Genomic DNA, 20139 nt, shown 5'->3' with positions numbered 1-20139 from the left:
AAGAAATGGGCTCTTGTTTGTGGGTTCAACTCCTGATGCATTACTCCTATAAATTAAATTGCATAGTTGTGCTTCTCCCAATGGTTATGCAAGTGCATATCAATCATTCAGCAAAGAAGAACATTCACATTTGCTCTTCTTCAAGAAGAGCACTTTTCTAGTTTTAGATATTTTCAAAATATTCACAATTTAGTTGTTAAATAATTTGTTTCTTTTTTGCTGTGACAGAGATGAGAGTCCATAACATTATAAATAGAAGTGGGTGTTTATGATTTTTGTGTTTTGTCTCAAAATGAAAAGACTTAAGTGACCACAAACTGGCTCTGTTGTTATTAACATAGCTGATAACCCACATTGCTTTCAGTCCTGGTCATCTAGATATGGTCATTTTGAAAACTGTGTATCTGAATCAGAGTGATCCAATCCAGCATTGCTTTAAAAAACTGGCATACCAATAGTAAGACAGATTGACAGATACTTGATTTTAAAAAATGGGATTTCTAAATCCAGATAATTTCCCTCCAGATAAAATCTTTTGAACAACTGGCACCATATTGCTTAAGGTTCACTGATGGATAAGATCGATGTGTTTCCCCTTTAGTGAGTTATTGATATACATGTACTGTTTCTGCTGATCATAAAGGGATCAAAAGGTCCAACTTGATTTCCTGTTTTTTTTTTTTTTTTGTTTTCATCTTAAACGTGTACAAATTTGACCAGAATTTTAAAACAGAGAAGAGTGTTGGAAGTTATCTTAAATAATCTGTGCTTGTGATTTATTTAGGTGACAAACTGATATTCTTTATGATTATTTATTATTTTCACTACAGACTGAGAAACACTGCAACTCAGTATAAAACAGCGTGTTTTGAATGTTCACTGTGGTTGATTTGATCCAGAAACCCAAGAGGACATTGGAAGAGAAGACAAGGAAGACAGAGAAAAACAAACAACAGGAGTGTTTTACTGACTGGAGAGAGTTCAGAGCATGATGGCGAATGTTAGGGGGCGCCAAAGTCCGCAAACATGGCAGCAGAATGCACCTGCCAAAACGCACGTGCAGTGTAGATGAATGGTTATTCTAATCATATTACCATCATGAAGTATCCGTGCTTTATTTGCTGCCAACTTAATTCATTCCTTTTCTGTACTGCCTCTTCCTAAGCAGGATGGCGGGAAAGCACGAGCTTATCTGGGCATGTGTAAAGATATGTAAAATTATGACAACTTTACAAATTGTATCCACCTTTTATAGCCTACAAAATTTTAAGGAGAACTACAGGCCAAAGGATCTAAACCCTGGTTCTTCTTATTCATACGTACAAAATCTAAAATTGGAAAACAAACTCTAAAAGGAAACTACTATATACGTTTTTTATTTATTTATTTATTTATCTTTATTATTATTATATTTTTAAAAAGAGTAAACAATAAAGATCTCTAAGGCGCTTGCTGTAAAAAAAAAAAACCCCAGCTCAGATGTGTTCAGCTTCTCATAGTGATGCTTTATATCTGCTGTTTGTTTAATCCTTCTGTAAAAGGAATTATCCTATCTTTCCTTACCTTTAAGACTGAAACTGACGTTCTCCTCTCTTCTCTTAAACGGATAAAAAAAAATAAAAAAAAAAACACTAACGATCTCTTATTTGTCCTCCACACAGTTTCACAAAGATACATTTCTCTCCTCCATAATTTCAAATTCTATTTCCCTGTTTTTTTTCTTTTTACGTATTTGTATGTATCCTTTTTGTTTAATTTACCTTATGCTTTTACATTCTTTGTTATTATACTGTTATATCAAGGTTTCTGTTGCTTTTATAACCCGATAGACAATGTCAATTTTGTACTGTTGCTTAAAAAATCCTTCTGTAAAACTCATTTATTTCATTGGTTTGTGTGACTCCAGCAGAAACATAGACAGCATGTATAGATCGACGCTGCATCGTACCACGCTGCCCATAGGAGCTGACGTATCATCGCGCCGCCATCTTGGATGGGTCTCCATGCGCCTCCAACGCGTTTATTTGTAAGGTGTAGGCCCAACCACAACAATAAATTCACCAATTTATAACTGATTTTTCTCACAGTTGGTTTGTTACAAAGGGCAGAAATATTATTATGATACAGATCACTGTAAAACATTAAAAACAACGTACTTTTATGCTAAAATATTTTATGTGCTATTTAACCAAGACATGAGGTAGCTACAATATAAATAAATGTATAAATGAATTTGATACTAACATGTTTGATTGTTTATTGATGTATTTGGATTTATCTATCTATTTTTATCTGGTTAAAAAATTATTATTCAACTTTGTGTAATGTAATTCCACACAATCTGCTGGTTATTACAAACGTATGCTGAACAAAATACGGGAATAGTTGCTGGCTTTCTCTTGACTACGGTTGACTCTTTCTTTTATTTACATGTATTAATTTATCAATATAAATTAATACATTTTCAGTTGTACAAAGTCTGAAAATAAAGTATTGTATCAAAACTACAATTCAAAAGTTACCCAGAATAACACCCGGAGAGCAAAAAACCTCCATCAAGGCCTTTAAAAAGTTCCTGGATCCAAACGCTGCGATGGACTGGCGAGCTGTCCAGGGTGTACCCTGCCTGTCGCCCAAAGCCAGCAGGGATAGGCTCCAGCTTCCCCGCGACCCTGAATTGGATTAAGCGGTTTAGAAAATGAATGAAATGAATGAATGATCCAAACGGTGATCCGGATCACCACCAAGATTAAACCAGTTCTTCCTTTTTACATTTCCAACAAGTCCTGAAAATTTCATGAAAATCCGTCTGTAACTTTTTAAGTTATCCTGAACACAAACAGATAAAGCCGGTAAAAACATAACCTCCTTGGTGGAGGTAATTATGCTACCATGTAAAACTCTCTTTGTGAAACATCAATATCATATTTTTCCATAAACACCTCATAGGAGTAAAACCTATCATTTGCATTTAGTAGATTATTCACTGTGTTAACATTATTTATAAACCAGTTATGTAGAAAGTGTTTGTTTGTGTGTAATATATACGCGTTGTTCCACAGAAAAGTTTTGTGGGGAAACTATGTTGACTCTGCAGCAAAACTCGAAAGCAGAGCGACGCTGGTTCACTCTCCAGCGCTCAACGAGGGGTCTATATATATATATATATATGTCTATGCTCTGCCCCCTGTCCATCTTCATCCCTTCCTCCTCTTCGTCGCAAACCATCTTCTGCTCCTCCGTGGCCGTGACGGCTTCGCCGGTAACAAAGCTCCTTGTGATTGGTCGTACCGCCCGCCAGTCACGCGCCCTGTCCTGCGATTGGGCTCGTCGCGCAGCGGCCGTACCTGTCCCCCTGTGAGAGGCTGACAGCTCTTCCTGCTCCACGCGAGCTTCCCGCCCCCCTCCATCCACGGAAGGAAGGAGGAACTGCGCGAGCCGCGCGTGTCGCTTCCAGCCTCGTGCAGATCCACGCTGTTATGCATCTCCCAGGAAAGATCTAGCTGCTTTACGGTCGGTGGGAACCAGTTTGGGAAGTCCGGGATCTGAGGAGCTTCTCCGGGAAGGTGGTGCGGCTGGTTTGGGACTGGTTTGGGAAGTGGAGCGTGGCAGAGAGCAGGAAGGCGGAGGGGTTTCTTCCCTGCCTGATATTAGCTCCATTTGCTTCCTCCGACGTGGAATATGGCGGAACATCACGCCGACAGCAGACAGAAATCCTCCCTGAACTCCGGAGCTTCGTACTCCGGGAACGGGCGCAGCAGCGCGGCGGCGGTGGAGAGAGACGGCACCGGCAGTGCAGGAGGAGGAGGAGACGGAGGAGGTCTGTCCAGCGGCCTGTCGCAGCCGGCTGGTTGGCAGTCTCTGCTGTCCTTCACCATCCTGTTCCTGGCCTGGCTGGCCGGCTTCAGCTCCAGACTCTTCGCTGTCATTCGGTTTGAGAGCATCATCCACGAGTTCGATCCCTGGTAAGTGTGTCCCCCACCGCCACCCGTACACCGAGGTATCCCTTAAATCATCTCATCTGAAGGGTTTGATGGTATCTGTAATAAAACACGGAGATCCAGAGCTAAAAACCATGTTCTGGACCGGTGTTGGACTTTAGTGGACTTGTATTGACCTCATCACCTATCAGACCTGAGTCAGCAAACAGTCATTGTTGCTCTGAATACAGTGTAACATAGGAGGAGGAGGAGGAGCAGGAGCAGGAGGAGGAGGAGGTGGTCAGAGTAGATGAGGACAATAGTGACAGCTTCATCTGACGCGGGTTAAACCCGGAAAGAAGAAGCTTTTGCTCCCATTTACACAGTTTTGTCCCGTGTTTACCAGCTGATGTCAGAGTACACTTTCTCCTTTTAGCTGTGTGGACTTTACATCTCATATCTGACTGGGCTCAACACACTTTTTATATAATGGTACTTTGAAAAATTATACTGGTTTCACCATTTAATGGTGTTTTTAATTCATTGATGTACAGAAGAATTACTGACCTGTTCTCTGTCATGAGAACTGTAAAATGTTTGACTGTATAGGTTGTGTTGGCGTTGGTTATTTTGACCAACCGCTTGCTTATTTTTTTGTACCTCCTTGTTCCAGTGTTATCCCTGGAACAGGGAAAGGGAGTATCTCGTACAAACGTTTTGTATGTCGCATCTGTAACAAGTACGAATCAGATCTAAAAGAATGGATTACTTCTGCAGGTCTGAAAACATAAACTAGAAAATACAAGTTTTAAAAGAGATATTTTACATTTGTCCCACATAGTTTTGAAATGATCTTTTATGTTCAGTGTTGACATCCAGATTTATATCACGTTGGGATGGATGCCCGGTCCCGCTACGGTGCGAATCCACTAGACTATTTCTCCTACATTGTTACACTTAGAACCACAGTTGAACAAGCTGAATTCACCATCTATGTCGTCATTTCTAGATCGTATTATGGCTTAAAATAGATGCAGTACTTTATGGAGGTTTTATTAATGCCTGCAGATTATCTGAGATGTGAACTTTAAGAATATCTACAGCGACTCCACTGAGTGAAACAGTTTCAGCTAGAATTTGTGGGGAATATGAGGTAAAATGCTCCTTCATTGTCCCTGCACATGCATGCATACATAGATACTTCCATTTCAAGCGTGAAATGTCACTGCCCATATGTGTCCTTCATGTTGGCATGGTTGCAAGGCAATACGCTACACATCAGTTCATGTCCTCATATCTGTTGTTCAGGATGTTGCTTTACAATCCCCGGTCGAGGTAATATAACAGCTGTCTGAAGGTCGACAGACAAACACAACTTCTCTTCAAAGAACTACGTTGTTGCTTCTTTGTTCCATTGATTGGTTGCATGTTTCTGGTGGCTCTGCTGCTACTTTTGGAAGCATCCACCAGATCTCTGATAACGAGCAGAAATATGGAGGACATAAACACAGAAGGCTGACCGAAGAATCAGTCTGCTGTCAGGACAGTTCCACATCCTTTAGCTGTATCGTATGTTATGTTCATCTATCGCTTGCTGTTTTTTGTCTCATGGTCTTCACTTCTAGCAAAGTGTGCACAAGTGACATCAAGTGTTGTCTAATTTTTCCAGTTTTACCTGTAGTTCATGTTCAAAAACATGTTTTCATCAGGCTCTCCCTTAGAGATAGGGTGAGGAGTCCAGTCATCTGGGAGGAGCTCAGTAGAGCCGCTTCCTGTCTGGGCATCTGGTTTGGATGCCTCCTGGACGCCTCCCTGGGGAGGCTTTCTGGTGGGAGGAGACCCTGTGGGAGACCTAGGACATGCTGGAGGGATTATATCTCTCGGCTAGCCAGGGAGAACTTCAGGATTCCCTCTGAAGAGCTGACAAACGTGGCTGGGGAGAGGGAGGCCTCTTAACACCAAATAATCTCCAGACAACGGATACACTAACTTCTCTCATCATGTTCAACTTCGTCTTTCTGCATCCATTCACGGCGCTTAACGTGGCGTAAACACAGCTGCTCTGCTGCATGCTTAGTGGTGCAGCAGTGAAAATGGTCCCCCTCAAACAGCTTCAAACATCGTTCAGGCTAATTGAACTGATTTTCACTCCATGCTGCATTCCTATCCACTGATGAGTGACCCACTGATCAGAGTTAAACAGGTTGTCTGAGATGTGGTGATTTCATTTAATAGAAGATAAATATTTATAGTAAATGTTTCTGGTTTTTTCTGGTTCTACATTGGGTGCAAAAGGATCGTTATTCTGTTTCCAGGTTTCCCAGTGAGTCTGCAGAACTTTGCTGTGCGACAAAGTCCACCTCATGTTTGCACTCCCCTCAGCTTCATGTCATTTCCCAGCTCTTACTTCCCTTCCTACATAGTGACTGTTGAGCAGGTGTTAAACAGTATCCTCTGCCACAATCAATACTTTATTTAATTTCTGATCTACTAAATTTTTTCCTTCTCGTCAGAAAGTGTCCAAGCCTTTTGTTCCTACTTAAGGGGACCGTTGTCTGGCACAAGCCTACATTACATCACTGAAAGCGTTTAATGATTACTCCGAGCCCAGCGGTGTGGATTATCCGGCCAGCTCGGTGTCTGGCTGGCTGGGAATCCTCAGAATCTGTAGTGTCGCTGTTTGGAAGCCTAACGTGGCACGACATGGAGTGAAATTTATTCGTGCTCTGCTTCATTGTTCTGTCACTCTCCCTTTACTGTCAGCTTGGCAGCATTATGTAAACTAGATATTTGAATAACTGATGAATCATGTGGGTTTTTCTGTGTGTTGCGTTTCTCATGCAGGTCATGAGAAGAGAATGGAGTGTGTTTGCAATGCCTTGTTAAATTCGGTGTGAAGTTATTTAGACAGGCAGGGAAAATGTGTGTGTTAAAGGGAATACCCTAACCCTGATGTGTGTGTGTGTGTGTGTGAGAGTGTGTGTGTGTGTGTGTGTGTGTGTGTGTGTGTGTGTGTGTGTGAGAGTGTGCTTGTTTGTGTGTCCATGAAGATAGTCTCCTTGCAGTACATCTACAGCAGGCTTTTGTTGAGATGTACCGCTACAGAACAAGGCGTCCATCTTTCAGTTTCTGATCCCAGTTTGAAGACGGCTCCCTTGAGCTGCCCTATGACCTCACTGCAAGCTTGCCATTATTTCCCACCTTATTTCCAAACAAACATGGCAGGAGAGCAAGCAACCCCCTTCAGTTCAGTCTATCCATCTCCCTCCCTCCCTCACACCATCCTCTCAGATGTGTCCCTTTGATGTGTCTAGTTAGTGGTCTCTCTCCCTCCGAAGGACCAGATCAAGTCATTAGATTTGCCTGCAGAAAGCTGGTCTGTGCTGGCATCGGGCAGACAGTCTGTAAATAGGAAGGTATGCTTTGAGTTCTGGCTGTTACACAGAGCAGCTTCATTAGTTCCTCTGAATCTGTCCGACACACTAAAAACTGCTTTTTGGTAAGTTGTAAACCCCTCAGATGGTCTGACAATGACCATGTCTCATCCTGCCAGTGGATGCCGATATGTGTGTGGAGATGGCTGAGTGTCGGGTGTTTATATTGCTGAACAAATGGTGAATTACAGGAAGCGATCCATGCATTGTCTCCAGTAATCTTTAATACGTTTTGCAGCAGTCTCCTGCAAGCCCTGTGCCATCTGGGAATCCCAACGGTCCTGCAGTGATTTATCGGAGAGAAGTGCCTGACCAGATGAAAGTATGTCAAAACACACCAGGTGCCTGTCGGTTGCCGAGAGGATGCTTCATATCAGCCACGTTGCAGCAAAAGCAGCTCTAGTGCAGGGAAGGAAAAGTGTTCAGTTTTCTGTAACCTGGCTGTGACGATACAAACCTGATTATTAGGGCTGGGCGGAACGACCAAAATCTCACCCCGATATCGCTCATTTTATATCCCCATAACGATATACATAAGCACATAAAACTGTGTGTGTAATGTTGTGTCAGTCATCAGTTATGTGTCAGATGTTTATGGCAACGGCAGCAGGGATCTCCTTCCATCTGGGGGAACTATGGCCGTATGACGTTCCACAGGTAAATACCTGCTGCAGCGTTTGGTCTGGAGTTTAATAGGAGCTTTCGCCTCCACTTGACGCTGCTTTTGCTGCTTTTATTGAGTCTATTCTTTATTCTGTATTCTTTATCCTGATTCCTGTGCAGGTGATGAAATGAGTTTGTTGTGTCGGAGTCCGTTGTTGGGACTGTGAGCTAGTCTGTTGTCGGTTCCACGTCGGTCTTTTTATCCCCAAACCGCATCCAGACAGAAATTTTCCCTCTTTCATGAACAAACTCATGAGTTTGGGTTGGCTGCTCATTTTTTAGTGAATTATCCTCTGAAACACGTCTGCTACCGTCTTCCTCCATGTTTGTTTACATATTGCAGCTCAAACGATACAGCCTCATATGAAACGATGGACATTTTCTATCGTCCAAACAATATATATTATCATATCGCCCAGCCCTACTGATAATAATGTAATAATTCTCTTGTACTAAATAAAGGATCATTATAGGCAGAAGAGGATCAAAGATGAAGAAAGATTACATCTGCTTGTAAATTAGTGGAAGCAGAGTCTGAGAAAATTCTTGATTATCTTCATCATCCTGCTGGGAGTTCCCATCAGAAGATTCTGCACTGTGCTCATAAAGGGATGAACGTGGTCAACAACGATACTTTGGTGGTTAAACCATGCCAAACTGGTAATGAGAGACCGAAGTGTGCCAAGAAAATACCTCCCACACCACCAGCTGCCTGTCTGTTGGTACAAGTCAGAATGGATCCATAAATGGCGTTAAGTAGTCTGTCGCAGCGTTTTAGTAGCAAAGCCGTTAGGAGCGTTTATAACACGGCGCGTTGACGAAGAAATTTTGCTTCGATGAATTTTTATCCAACTAACTGTTGGAGCCTTACTAATCAGCCAACCCGAGTTCAGAGATGATATTCTGAATATCTTGGGTGGAAGCAGTGCTTGTCTGACTTCCTGTTGTCTTTCCATCACCTCCAACCAGTCTGTCCAGTCTCCTCTGACACCATCAAGACATGCTGCTCGCTGGATGTTTTCTCTTCTTCAGACCATCTCTGTAAACCCTAGAAATAGTTGTGTGGAAATCCCTGTAGATCAGCAGTTTCTGAAACAGACCAACCATGCTACATTCAAAGTCACGTAAATCATCTTTCTTCCTCGTTCTGAAGCTCAGTTCTGACTTCAGCAGGTGATCTGCATCGTGTCTACATGACTAAACCGCACTGAGTTGTTGCCGTGTGATTGGCTGATTAGTTATGGGTGTTAATAAGCAACTGAACAGGTGGACCTGAGAAAGTTGATGATGAATGTAAAATGTAATGCGAAGCATCAGATGACAGATACCTAGAAGCCAACTGCTAATCCAGTTATCCAGTTAGCAGTCGAAATGAACACACACTCCAGAGGTCCTGAGAGTCATAGAACACACTCATGTCAAAGCAGGCAGCAATCTGCAGCGCTCCTGCTGGTGATATTTTAAATTCTAAGTTAGTAATTCATTACGTTTAATTCTCTGGAATTTATCACATTAAAAAAATGTCATAAATTAGGTTCCAGTCATCAGCAGCTGGTATATTCTTCTGGTGAGATTATCCAGTCAAAGCGGCATTTTGCTGCTAAGACTTGTTGCTTGTCGTGTTTTTAGGATGATCCAAGCCGAAGAGTTCAGCTGTGACTGAAGTTCTGTTTGATTGTTTCCTGTCAAAGTGTCTTTGTGAGTCTACAAACCATGTGGATGGTGTGCTTTTGTGGCTCATGACAAGTGAAACCTATTCATGTTAAAGTTAGTTGTTCTTCCACTCATGCATGCAGTGTTTTCCCCCCTTTTTATTAATCTCTGAATGCCTCTTCCCTGGATCTTTTCTGCAGTATTTTTTATGCCAAAGCTGGTGACGTCTGCAGGTTTGATGAAAAATGTATCTAAAATATTGGTTGTTCTTGGGTGGAGGATGATGAAAACAGGATGGGGTTTATTGAGGTGATGACTGTATTTCAGAGTGGGTTTTCTCTGGTTTACTCTGGTTTTGTGCTTTAGAATAACGGCTGTTAGATGTGGGATACTGGTAAAGGTCTGTAGCTTCCTGTGTGTTTTCTTAGCAGAGTAAAAGACACTCTTGAAGGTTTGATATGAGAAGGAGACAAGCTGGGGAGCAGAAATAAAACAGAATAACAAAGCAGGTGCTACATTTAGCTGCATTGGCTTCATTTACATTGCCTGCCTCTTCAGGTGGGCTTCTTACATCTTTTTTTTCAGATTAATCATTTTATTTCTTACTGACAAGGTCAAATAATCACTTTTCTCTGTGTTATATTCGGAGATTGAGTTCCCGGTGATAAAAAGCTGAAGCAGTTTCTGCAGAAACAAGGCCACAGTAATGACTGGTCCTGTTGGTGCCTTCAGCGAAGCGCTCGGCTTGCTGTCCGAGGTCACGACAGTTTGTGCTCCTGGTCAGATGTCTTGTTGGACAGAGTCAGACCTCCTGACATGATTTCTCAGTGGTATGACGGCCAAACTGCTGGATTCTCTCGGCTAATAGAGCACATTTACAGCGTTTTACTGCTGATTTGATTTGCAGATCTAACACTTCTCCTGAGATAAAATACAACTTGTTCTATTGTCATAGAGTTTGATGGACATATTATTCTTGCAAATTTGAATATAGTTAGCAGAATAGATTTTCATGGATTTCTGCCCAAGACTGTTAATAAGCCATTAATCTGTGTCAGGTGTGTTGAAGCAGGAAACATCTAAAACCTCCTGCACAGCTGTCCTCAAGAGCTGGACCTAGATCATCCTAATCTAGTACATCCTGGATAGTCAGGGTGGAGACTTCAAGTAAAAACATTTCTAAATCACTGATTATTATTTGACCACCCCCCTCTAAGTGGGTGATTGTTGTTAGCTAACCTTGTGCTGCTGTCATGTATACACCCTGTTACTTTGTGGTGTTCCCACAGAAAGCACGTTGATGTGATTGTTGGCACGGTATCTCCCTGTCATGACCGCGGTCTGCAGGACAAGTCTGTGGTTTTTCCAGCCTGCTACGGAATGACGTGAAGGTTTCTGACCGAAACGGATTCTTCCAGGCCGATTCCCATATTTAGCAGAAAAAACTATATATTAACTGCAACAAGAAACATGTTTATCCATCTATTTTCTTAACTTCTTAGTCCATTCAAGTGTCGCGGGGAAGCTGGAGCCTATCCCAGCAGTCAGTGGGCGAGAGGCAGGATACACCCTGGACAGGTCGCCAGTCCATCCCAGTGCCACCACAGAGACACAAACACTCACAATTTAGGGCAACAAATCTACCTAACATGCATGTTTTTGGATGGTGGGAGGAAGCTGGAGTACCTGAAGAGAACCTGCGTATAAACTGGGAGAGCGTGCAAACTCCACACCGTCATAACTTCCCCCCAGCTGAGGCTCAAACCAGCAACCTTCTTTGCCGCCTTGCAGCCCGAAACATCTTTCGTCATTTTTATCTTAAAATGTCATAAACTTGCCTGTTGGCGAGCTCTGCTCAGCCTAATCCTGTGACAAGACTGAGGATTGGAGTCAGAGCTCCATGCGTTGGACAGACGGCACAGGAGATTGTTCCGCGCAGTCCAGCTATTAACATCAGTTACTTTTTATGAGGAATCAAGGATATATCACAGTTTATTCTGCAAAGCTCCAGCCGATGAGGACTGTTTTAAGAAAGGGTTGTAATCGACCGGCCGATAGGGTTAGTAAACTGATGTGGTAGTAGTAACACATTCCCCCCCAGGTGTAGGTTAAAGTATTTTATTTCCTATTATTAAGTGATGACTTGATAAATCAGAACTGATTACTCATCGCTAATCTAACGAGTGCTGCTCAGCTGATATGTAAAACTGCCCAACAACCTTTACTGTGTGACCCGTGATGAGAAATTTAATGTAAATTTACTGCCAAAAGTAAAGTACAGTTTCACTTAAGTTAAAGTGAAGTTGAGTAGAAGGTAAACAGATCGTAACTTTTACTATTTGTGGATCTGTCACTTGATCCCTCAGTTTCTGCTGCAGAGTTCCGGCAGCATTCCTGGATGTCTGGATGGACATCAGCTGTCAGACACCCTGATAATATATTTAGCATGTGCTTATGTCACTGTGATGCTATCAGAGTAAATCCTCAGTATCATGTATTTATATTACATAATACTAATACTGTTGTTTGGTTATGCAACAAACAGAATGAGGATGAGTCATTTGAAGCTTCATTCAGAGGAAAAGTGACGGAGCTTTTAGCATGGAAACTGGCTTGTGCTGCAGAATGACCTGTTTGTTATATTTTGGGCAGTTTTGTGGAGTTGTGGTTCCACATGTTTTTCTGCAGATATTACTTCATCAGCTTGTGTATTAGTGTGTGTGTACATGCACTGGTGTCAGGCATTGTGAATCCCATGCTGTTTCCACTTCCTCTTTCACCTGCTGTTTGATCTCCGACACCACTCTGAAATGTGTGTGTGTGTGTGTGTGTGTGTTTACTTTGGATGTGTCACTCCTGTTGAGGACATTAATCTGAGCGGTTCCTTTGTTCCAGAGTACCGGGATGGTATGAGTGCACTGACAGATGATGATGATGATGATAATGATGAAATAACTGTGTAATAAGCTTCATGCGCTTTCCTGGAAATCTGTTCACATCTTGTTGGGTTTTTTTGTTGGTTTTATCTGTCGGATTTAATTGATGTCACCTTGATTGGACTTGATATTCTTGCATGCCTGGCTAGGAACTGAGAAATATGCAAAATAAGTAAAACACACATAATACTTAGTAAACGCCGCGTTGACTGCTACTGCTACCAGCCTGATGAGCGTAGGGCCGCCATGTTGGACCGGTACCCACTCTACTTAGTGACGAGTGGACTTAAGTGCCAATACTTGTAATCCGTTGTAACCTTGAATACTTACTGATGTTCAGGCTTTTTTCTTTTGGCCCAAGTTTCTCATATGCAGTTATGATACATAAATTATTTAGCATGTTTAAATATATATATATATATATGTATAAATATGTATATATATATATATATATATATATATATATATATATATATATATATATATATATATACATATACATATATATACATATATATATATATATATTTTTTTTTTCTTACCACAAATGGAAGATTCTGATAGACTATAATTCTCTAAAACTATAAACACTTGTAAGTATATATACACACATACATACATACCACGTATCTCATGAAACACATAACGTTATAATATAATGAGGTTCACTTTTTTTTTAGAATAGAACTCAACACACTAATGTGACACGTTTTTTACAATAAAACTATCATGTTGTAGTGTGATAAAATCCCCTTACCTTACTATGAGGGTGATGACGCTACGCTTCCGTAACCCTGAATACAATAAAAAACTAAACTGCAAAAAGCAGAACATCACTATTGTAGCTAAAACCAAACAAAAACAAAAAAAAAAAAAAATAGAGCTGTTGTTTGTCATTAGTTAAAGCATAATATAAACATAACATTTAGCTGAAGATCTTAAGCTCCAGTACACATACTTCACATGCAGTTATCACTATTTTACTTATTAAATTCAGCAGACTGCAAAAACACTCAAATAGGTTTATTAATTGAAAAGAATGTTGTTTTATGAAGACTGTATGCTTGTTTGATCAGTGTGCTTTTACGTTATTTATAGCGTGATCCAGGCAGGACACAGTAGATATAAAACACAGTCTGCTGATTTTTCGTTGCATTTCGTTGCAAATCACCTTTGGCTGATTTTCTCTGTGCTTTTTATTTAGAAAAATCTTCTATGCAACTCTGTCATGCAGCTTATTTTCAAAAGTCTTTGTTTCTTCCTGCCATACTGTGACCTGAGACTGAAAATGTCCTCACAGTGGAGCTTTGCAGGATGCTGGGATTCACACCCGAACCCTCTGCAGACGTTACAGTGAATTGTTAAGGAAGCAGAGTGCCGACAGCTGAATAAGAAACCAGTTTTCAAGTTAGAGATAACAACATCCACTCCTATTAAAGAACATGAAGACCCAGGTGCCTTCTTAATTCAATTTTACTTCATTAATCCCAAAGATGAAATTATTTAATTATTATTAGATAATTAAATAATTAAATTTCCTTGTGGGTAAAGGGGTGCACAGAAAGATGAAGGTAGCCTGCTTACCACCAGGCACTGGAGCCATTAGAAACCCGACACGACTTTACTCAATCTACAAAGCTCTTCACATCTCTCTGGGACTTGTCTCTTTGCTTGTGGAGGTGTGTTGGTGTGACCCTGCCGCTTTCCAAACGACTGTTATGGATTATCTGTAATAAATGCTGAACTCTCACCGTGCTGTTTTACCCTCTTTTGGCTGTACATTAAAATGGGGTTTGGTCAATAACTGTGATTCCACTGCTGTTGTTGACTGTTGTTAAGCATCACGTAATCATTTCCATCCTTGATAAAGAGTATTTAATGTTAACATAATTTAGAACCGTGGTGCGCATGGTGAGAAATTGGATGATAGAAGGAGAAAAACCTCCTACATCATATTATGTGAGTAGTCTGTGAACATCTGGCCATGGTCCATGGTGATACAGCCAGCTCAGAAAGTTAAATATGGTACCACGGCTCAGGGGACAACCATAAACGGGCACGAGGAGGACTATCTAACAGCAGTTACACTTACAGTACTTTGACACCAGGGAGGTATAGCCTGTCTGCTGTCCATTGATTTACATGAGCAAGTAGAGGAAGCTGGTGTCTTTTAAAAAAAAAATAAAAAAAATAAAAAACTGTATTTCTGATCAAATCTGAGTGTCTGATTTATTCATTCAGCTGCAGAGTTTGACTGCAGTACCTGATACTACTAGAGCTCCGATTCAGGGCCGTCAACATGAACATCTTACGAGGCTAATAAGGGCCTGACCGATGGTAGTATTTTGAAATGTCTTCATAAACGTACCTGTCGGCAAGTTCTGCTCAGCCCACTCCCGTACTGTTGCCTTTCTGTAGCTACTCCGGTACGTTACTGTGATGAGAATGGTGAGGACTCAGGATTGAATCAGTCAGAGCTCCAGTTATTGGACAACAGTCGAAGGGACATTATTATGTGCTACTCTGACACTTAAAAGCATTTGCCATTTAATGAGGAACTAAGAATAACTCAGCGTTTCATCGGCAAAACTCTGGCCAATGATTATTATTTTGAAAAGGACTATGATTGGCCGATTTAGTCGGCACCTGTTGGGCCTTACTAGCTGAAAAACTTAGCAATTTCTGGTGAGGCAAATAACTAATTTGAGCCCGTTTTAAAAAACCAAAAACTACTTTGTGTCTGCAGAAAACTATTAATCTGAGTGAACTAAAACAACATGAGGTGTTTCCCAAGACTCCATTTTAGGGCCACTGCTTTTCAACATCTGCATTCTCCTACTTGCTCTCACCACTTCCAATTGAAATGTAGATGGAAACCTTGTGATTTTGCAAGTTCTCCCACTTAGAAATCATAAGTAACTATGTGAACACCAAAATTGGGAAGGGTGATAACAGTCATGCTGTTTACTAAGATAGCGCCCACAACTGCTGGACTATTTCTTCTGTATGCAGTCAGTATTTGTGATAGTGGCCCAAAGACATTAATGTTTGGATTATTCCTTTGTTCAAACAAGTTGTCTTGGTAATTAATCTAAAGTTGTTTGGCATCGGCAGAGAAGATTTGGAAACTTTGTAATGGCACAACCAACATACTCTGCTTCGCTGGAAAATGATCAGACTTTCCAATGGTACATGGTTTATTACCAAGAAATATTGTTACAAAAAAAAAAAAATCACCAAACACAAGGTTCTTTGTTTTTAGTGATAAATTTAAGACATGAGGGAAAAATAATTTATTCTAAAAATTGCACTACATATATGTGCACAATATTGTCAATATCCAACACGGTGTAATATTGTTGGTAATCTTCTATGGTTTGATGACATACATGTGATGAAATGTAATGATTTGTTAGGGATGGTTTCATTATGTTTAGTTTAACTAGGTTTAATTAGGTTTAGTTAATGCTCATTATGCAGGTGAAATTGAAAGCTAGCTGTTCTGAAAAACAATAAGCAAGCAAATTAGGTGGTATACTAAACAGTGTTTTAGATATATGATTTTTTTTTTTCCCCCATTGGAGGCTGTTACCTAAATTGAAGTCATAAACAAAGCTGAAAAAATTAACATAATAGTCTTGCCTTCTTTTCACAGCTGATGAATTTTTTAATGGGATAACAATCTGAATCTCTACAGCTTTAATTGATAAATATTTATCAGAATAACTTTTTTGTGGCTGATATGCTTCTTTAGGCTCTGTCCCAAAACATAACAAATTCTCTAGAAGACTACAAATTTAGAGTATTTTTTTTTAAAATGAGGGGCTTCCTATACTTTCTCAACACATTATTCTTGTGTTCTTCGCGGTGTTGTCAAAAATGGATACTCTGATATTAATTTATGTAGATATTAACAGATGAAAAGGTCCAGCCATCTCTGACCATTTTGAACATGAATGATGATAAAATGTTAACTTTGTGGCTGGCTGTGTCTCTGCTTTTCTGTTCACAATTCCATGTTGTGTAATTAAACATTTACAATAATTATATTTTCAACTGTTCTGCTGCGTAAATAAGGAGCGTCTTTAGTTTACTTAGTTTTGGCTTTAAAAATTTTTTAATTCACATGCTCATAAAAAGGTCATGCCATCCATAGAGAGCTACTACTGTTATGTGGACTGGTATTTCTTAACAGCATCCATAGTTAGCCATGCTGGGTAGTTAACAAACTGGGTTAACTACCAACTGGGTAGTTAACCAACCATCCATAGTTACAGTAATACAGCCATGCTGCTAGCATCCATAGTTAACCATGTTGCTAGCATACAGTAATATTGCCATTCTGCCAGGTTTACACAACTCATTCACATCTGAAAATCCTTTTTTTATAGTCCTAGACTGCGACTGGGAGAAGGGGACCAACAACCAGACCTAAACAACCAAAAACTTAACCTCACCTGCCAGAAACAATGGAATTCATCAGACACACAAAAGATTAACAGGACTGTTGCCAAGTGCATTTTAATGGAGCAAGTACCCGTATGATACGTTATGTGAACTTCAGGCTCCTTTAAAATATGAATTGTAAACAGCGTTTCAACAATATCTTGATCATCTTAACTAGTTTGTTCTACCTGCTTGAACTGTTCTTGGGTATTGTGAAGAAAAGGACACTTGAAGTTTATTTTTTTAATATATTTTACTATGCAGTGAGGAGTTTGAGCAGAGAAGAATTATGTGAGCTAATAAGGCTTTAATTTAATGCTTTTAATTCATTATAGTAATGTCTCATATTAAACTTACATAGTTTAAGTTGTGATGGTGTTTTTGTGGAGTTCTGACTTTGATTTATTAAAATAGTTTTTTTTCCTTCTGTGTAATACATAGCATCATAAGTACAGAGTGCCATCTTTAGTATTGTATCAAGTTTTACATTTTAGTATTGTGACAAACCTAATCCCCAAATCCTCAGATATCTTTAGTTTACATGGACTTCTCTGATTTTTTGCTGGTTGCCAGTTAGATTAGCTCAGTGCTTGTATTTGATGCAGTCCATGTTTTTATGCCCTCCCAACATCACTCATCTTTGTTTTGTGTACTACATGTTGTTTTCCTTTGTGCTCCCCTCTCTGGGATTCTGTTCGCCTCAACATGCAGCTTTTACATATGAGCCCTGCAGTGACGTTATATTGGTGAAACAGATAAAAGTGCCTCTCATATTTGTCTGTACAAAGAGTTTAAAGGAGGTTGATGTGAAAGGCTGATTGGATGATCCAGAACCCAGGCAGCTGACTGCAGCAGACTGACCTGCAGGGTTTTTTCTGTGCACTCAGAGACACTCCAGTGAATTCAGCTAATGAAATCTTAAAGCAGTGTCTCAGACATGGCTTTTCCATTAGAGGAAAAATAACTTTTTCAGTGGAAAAAGTGCAGATTTTTTTGGCTTACCAGTTCCTTATAGAACTGCAGGATGGTACTCAATGTTTCACACTGAGATATTTTATGACAGGTTGCTGTTGAATTTACGCATCAGGAAGCCTCATAGAAAATCCTTTTTAGTTTTAGTTGCCTAACAGTGCACAAAGATTGTAGGTAGCCCCATTACAATATTTGCATTTTGTGTCCTGTATGACGGTGGTTCCCAAACCATTTCCCCTGAGGACCCCTTTCATCATAATGACCAAAAAGCCGTGGACCGCCCACCTGGCCTGTGTTGGAAACCATGATTGGTTTTAGGCTTTCATTTGCTGCTTCTCTCCATATGATGCTTTATTGTCAGTTTATTGTCAATATGTAGCCTTAACCCCCCCCCCTTTTATTCCCCTTCAAAATTAGCATGAACTGTGGCGTTTCTCAGATTTGTCTCGTTATGAAATGGTGCAAACGTAGTGTTTTCAGGCTTCCAAAACTCTGGTCTTATGTGAATGAAACACCCAAGGTATAAAAAATACTTAAGCAAATACCCTTCAGCTTCTTCCTGGATGGACACTGCCTTCATCTCAGAAAACCCTGTGCCATTTGGGATCCACTGCCTTAGAAGAATGAATCAGAATCAGCTTTATTTGTCTTTGAGCCAGTATCTCAGCTCAACAAAATGATTCCAGTACAACCCGTCCAAGATTAGACAAAACAACATACATGTGACGTAAACAGGATCAGACAGACTGAGGCAGCAGCCATGAAAACAGCACACCTTTATATGCAGAATAAAGAGATTACATGAGGAAGGATTGGTGGGTGTTAAAAAAAAAAAAAAAAGAAGTATCTCTACACTTCATCTCAAAGGGGAAGGATAAAGATGCGACAAAAAACAAAAAAACACACCACCTCTGATGAATGAATGATTGAATGAATGAATGAAAGGTGCTCTTCGTCTTCGTCCTCAAGGGGAAATTACAGTTTCCAGCACAACTCGCCACAGATCAGACACACATACACACAACAATACATAAAAACAGGATCAGGCAGACTGAGGCATTGCAGCAGGCAAAGCCAGCGCCGCCTTTCAGCGGGTAAGGACACAGTAATACATTAGATTCGGTGGGTAAAAGGCAAAAAAACCATGTACCACCAGACTGGAGGTGAGGAAATGGTGCAGAGTTTGAGTTTAAGTTAAAAAGGAACTTTCAGCAGCTGTCCAGGGAATTTGTTTGTTTGACGCAATCTTCCCAAGTGAGGAAACGCCACTTGTTGCATATTTTCGTCTAATCAGAGCTCAAACTTTCTGATTCAGTGTCTACTTGATACTACGATGCGTTTGAGAAAAGGAATATTCTACAGTGAAACTGAGTAAAAATCCTTTTCGATTTGACGTGGATCATGTTTATTCTGATAGAGCTTTCAAACCCGTTGCTATCGGTGTATTTGGCTCCATGTAAACGTACAGACCGTCTCTCACTGAGCAGTTCAGGGCCAGACAAGCTGCTCTCTTCTGAGTTAGCTGGATCTTATTAAGCTCCTGTCTGCAGGCATTAGACCAGACGGATGGACAGTAATCAAGATGGGACAGAGCTAATTACTGGATTACATGCTTCCCAATAACATCTTCTGATGGTGGAAAATCCTCGACTCATTTTGTTGATATGAATTTAGTTTGTCAGTACAATTAATTAAATCATTAAAAGAGTTGCTGTTTTTTTTCTATAACAGGACTATTAATTAGATATAATCTTTTTGTTTGAAAGCTCCTTCAGTTGATCACACAGCTCAAGGGCTTTGGCCAGGAGGTATTGTGTGGAGATGGGCCTACAGTTACATAGGACACATTCACATCCGAGTCCGTTTGCTCGGAAAGTCCGCTTAATTTGGAGAAATGTGAACGCACCAAACAAATTGTCCGCCTACAAATGTCCGCCTACAAATGCAGGTCTTTGTCCGTTTCTAGTGGACCAAATACACTAGAAATGGACAGAGCAGACTACAAAAGCAGACTACAAAAAAACCCCTTTCTGCATTAGACGTATTCAATTCAACTTTTTCAATTCAACTTTATTTATATAGTGTCAAATCACGGCAATGCCATCTCAAGACGCT

The 20139-nt window shown here is 40.4% G+C and overlaps 1 protein-coding gene across 1 annotated transcript in view; it reads left to right on the top strand.

Moving 5' to 3' along the window:
• The first annotated feature begins 3433 nt into the window (after window positions 1-3433).
• LOC306755627 (dolichyl-diphosphooligosaccharide--protein glycosyltransferase subunit STT3B-like) overlaps window positions 3434-20139 on the top strand; it is a 50771-nt gene continuing 34065 nt past the window's right edge. Inside the window, exon 1 of the mRNA XM_079240095.1 lies at window positions 3434-3965. Coding sequence (XP_079096221.1) covers window positions 3682-3965 — 284 coding nt within the window. The 5' untranslated portion in view covers window positions 3434-3681. The remainder of the gene's footprint in view (window positions 3966-20139) is intronic.

This window comes from Telmatherina bonti (genome assembly GCF_933228915.1).
Source record: "Telmatherina bonti genome assembly, chromosome: 5".
Classification (NCBI taxonomy): Eukaryota; Metazoa; Chordata; class Actinopteri; order Atheriniformes; family Telmatherinidae; genus Telmatherina; species Telmatherina bonti.
The sequence above is the reverse complement of the archived record's forward strand: the minus strand, read 5'-3'. Positions and strand labels throughout refer to the sequence as shown.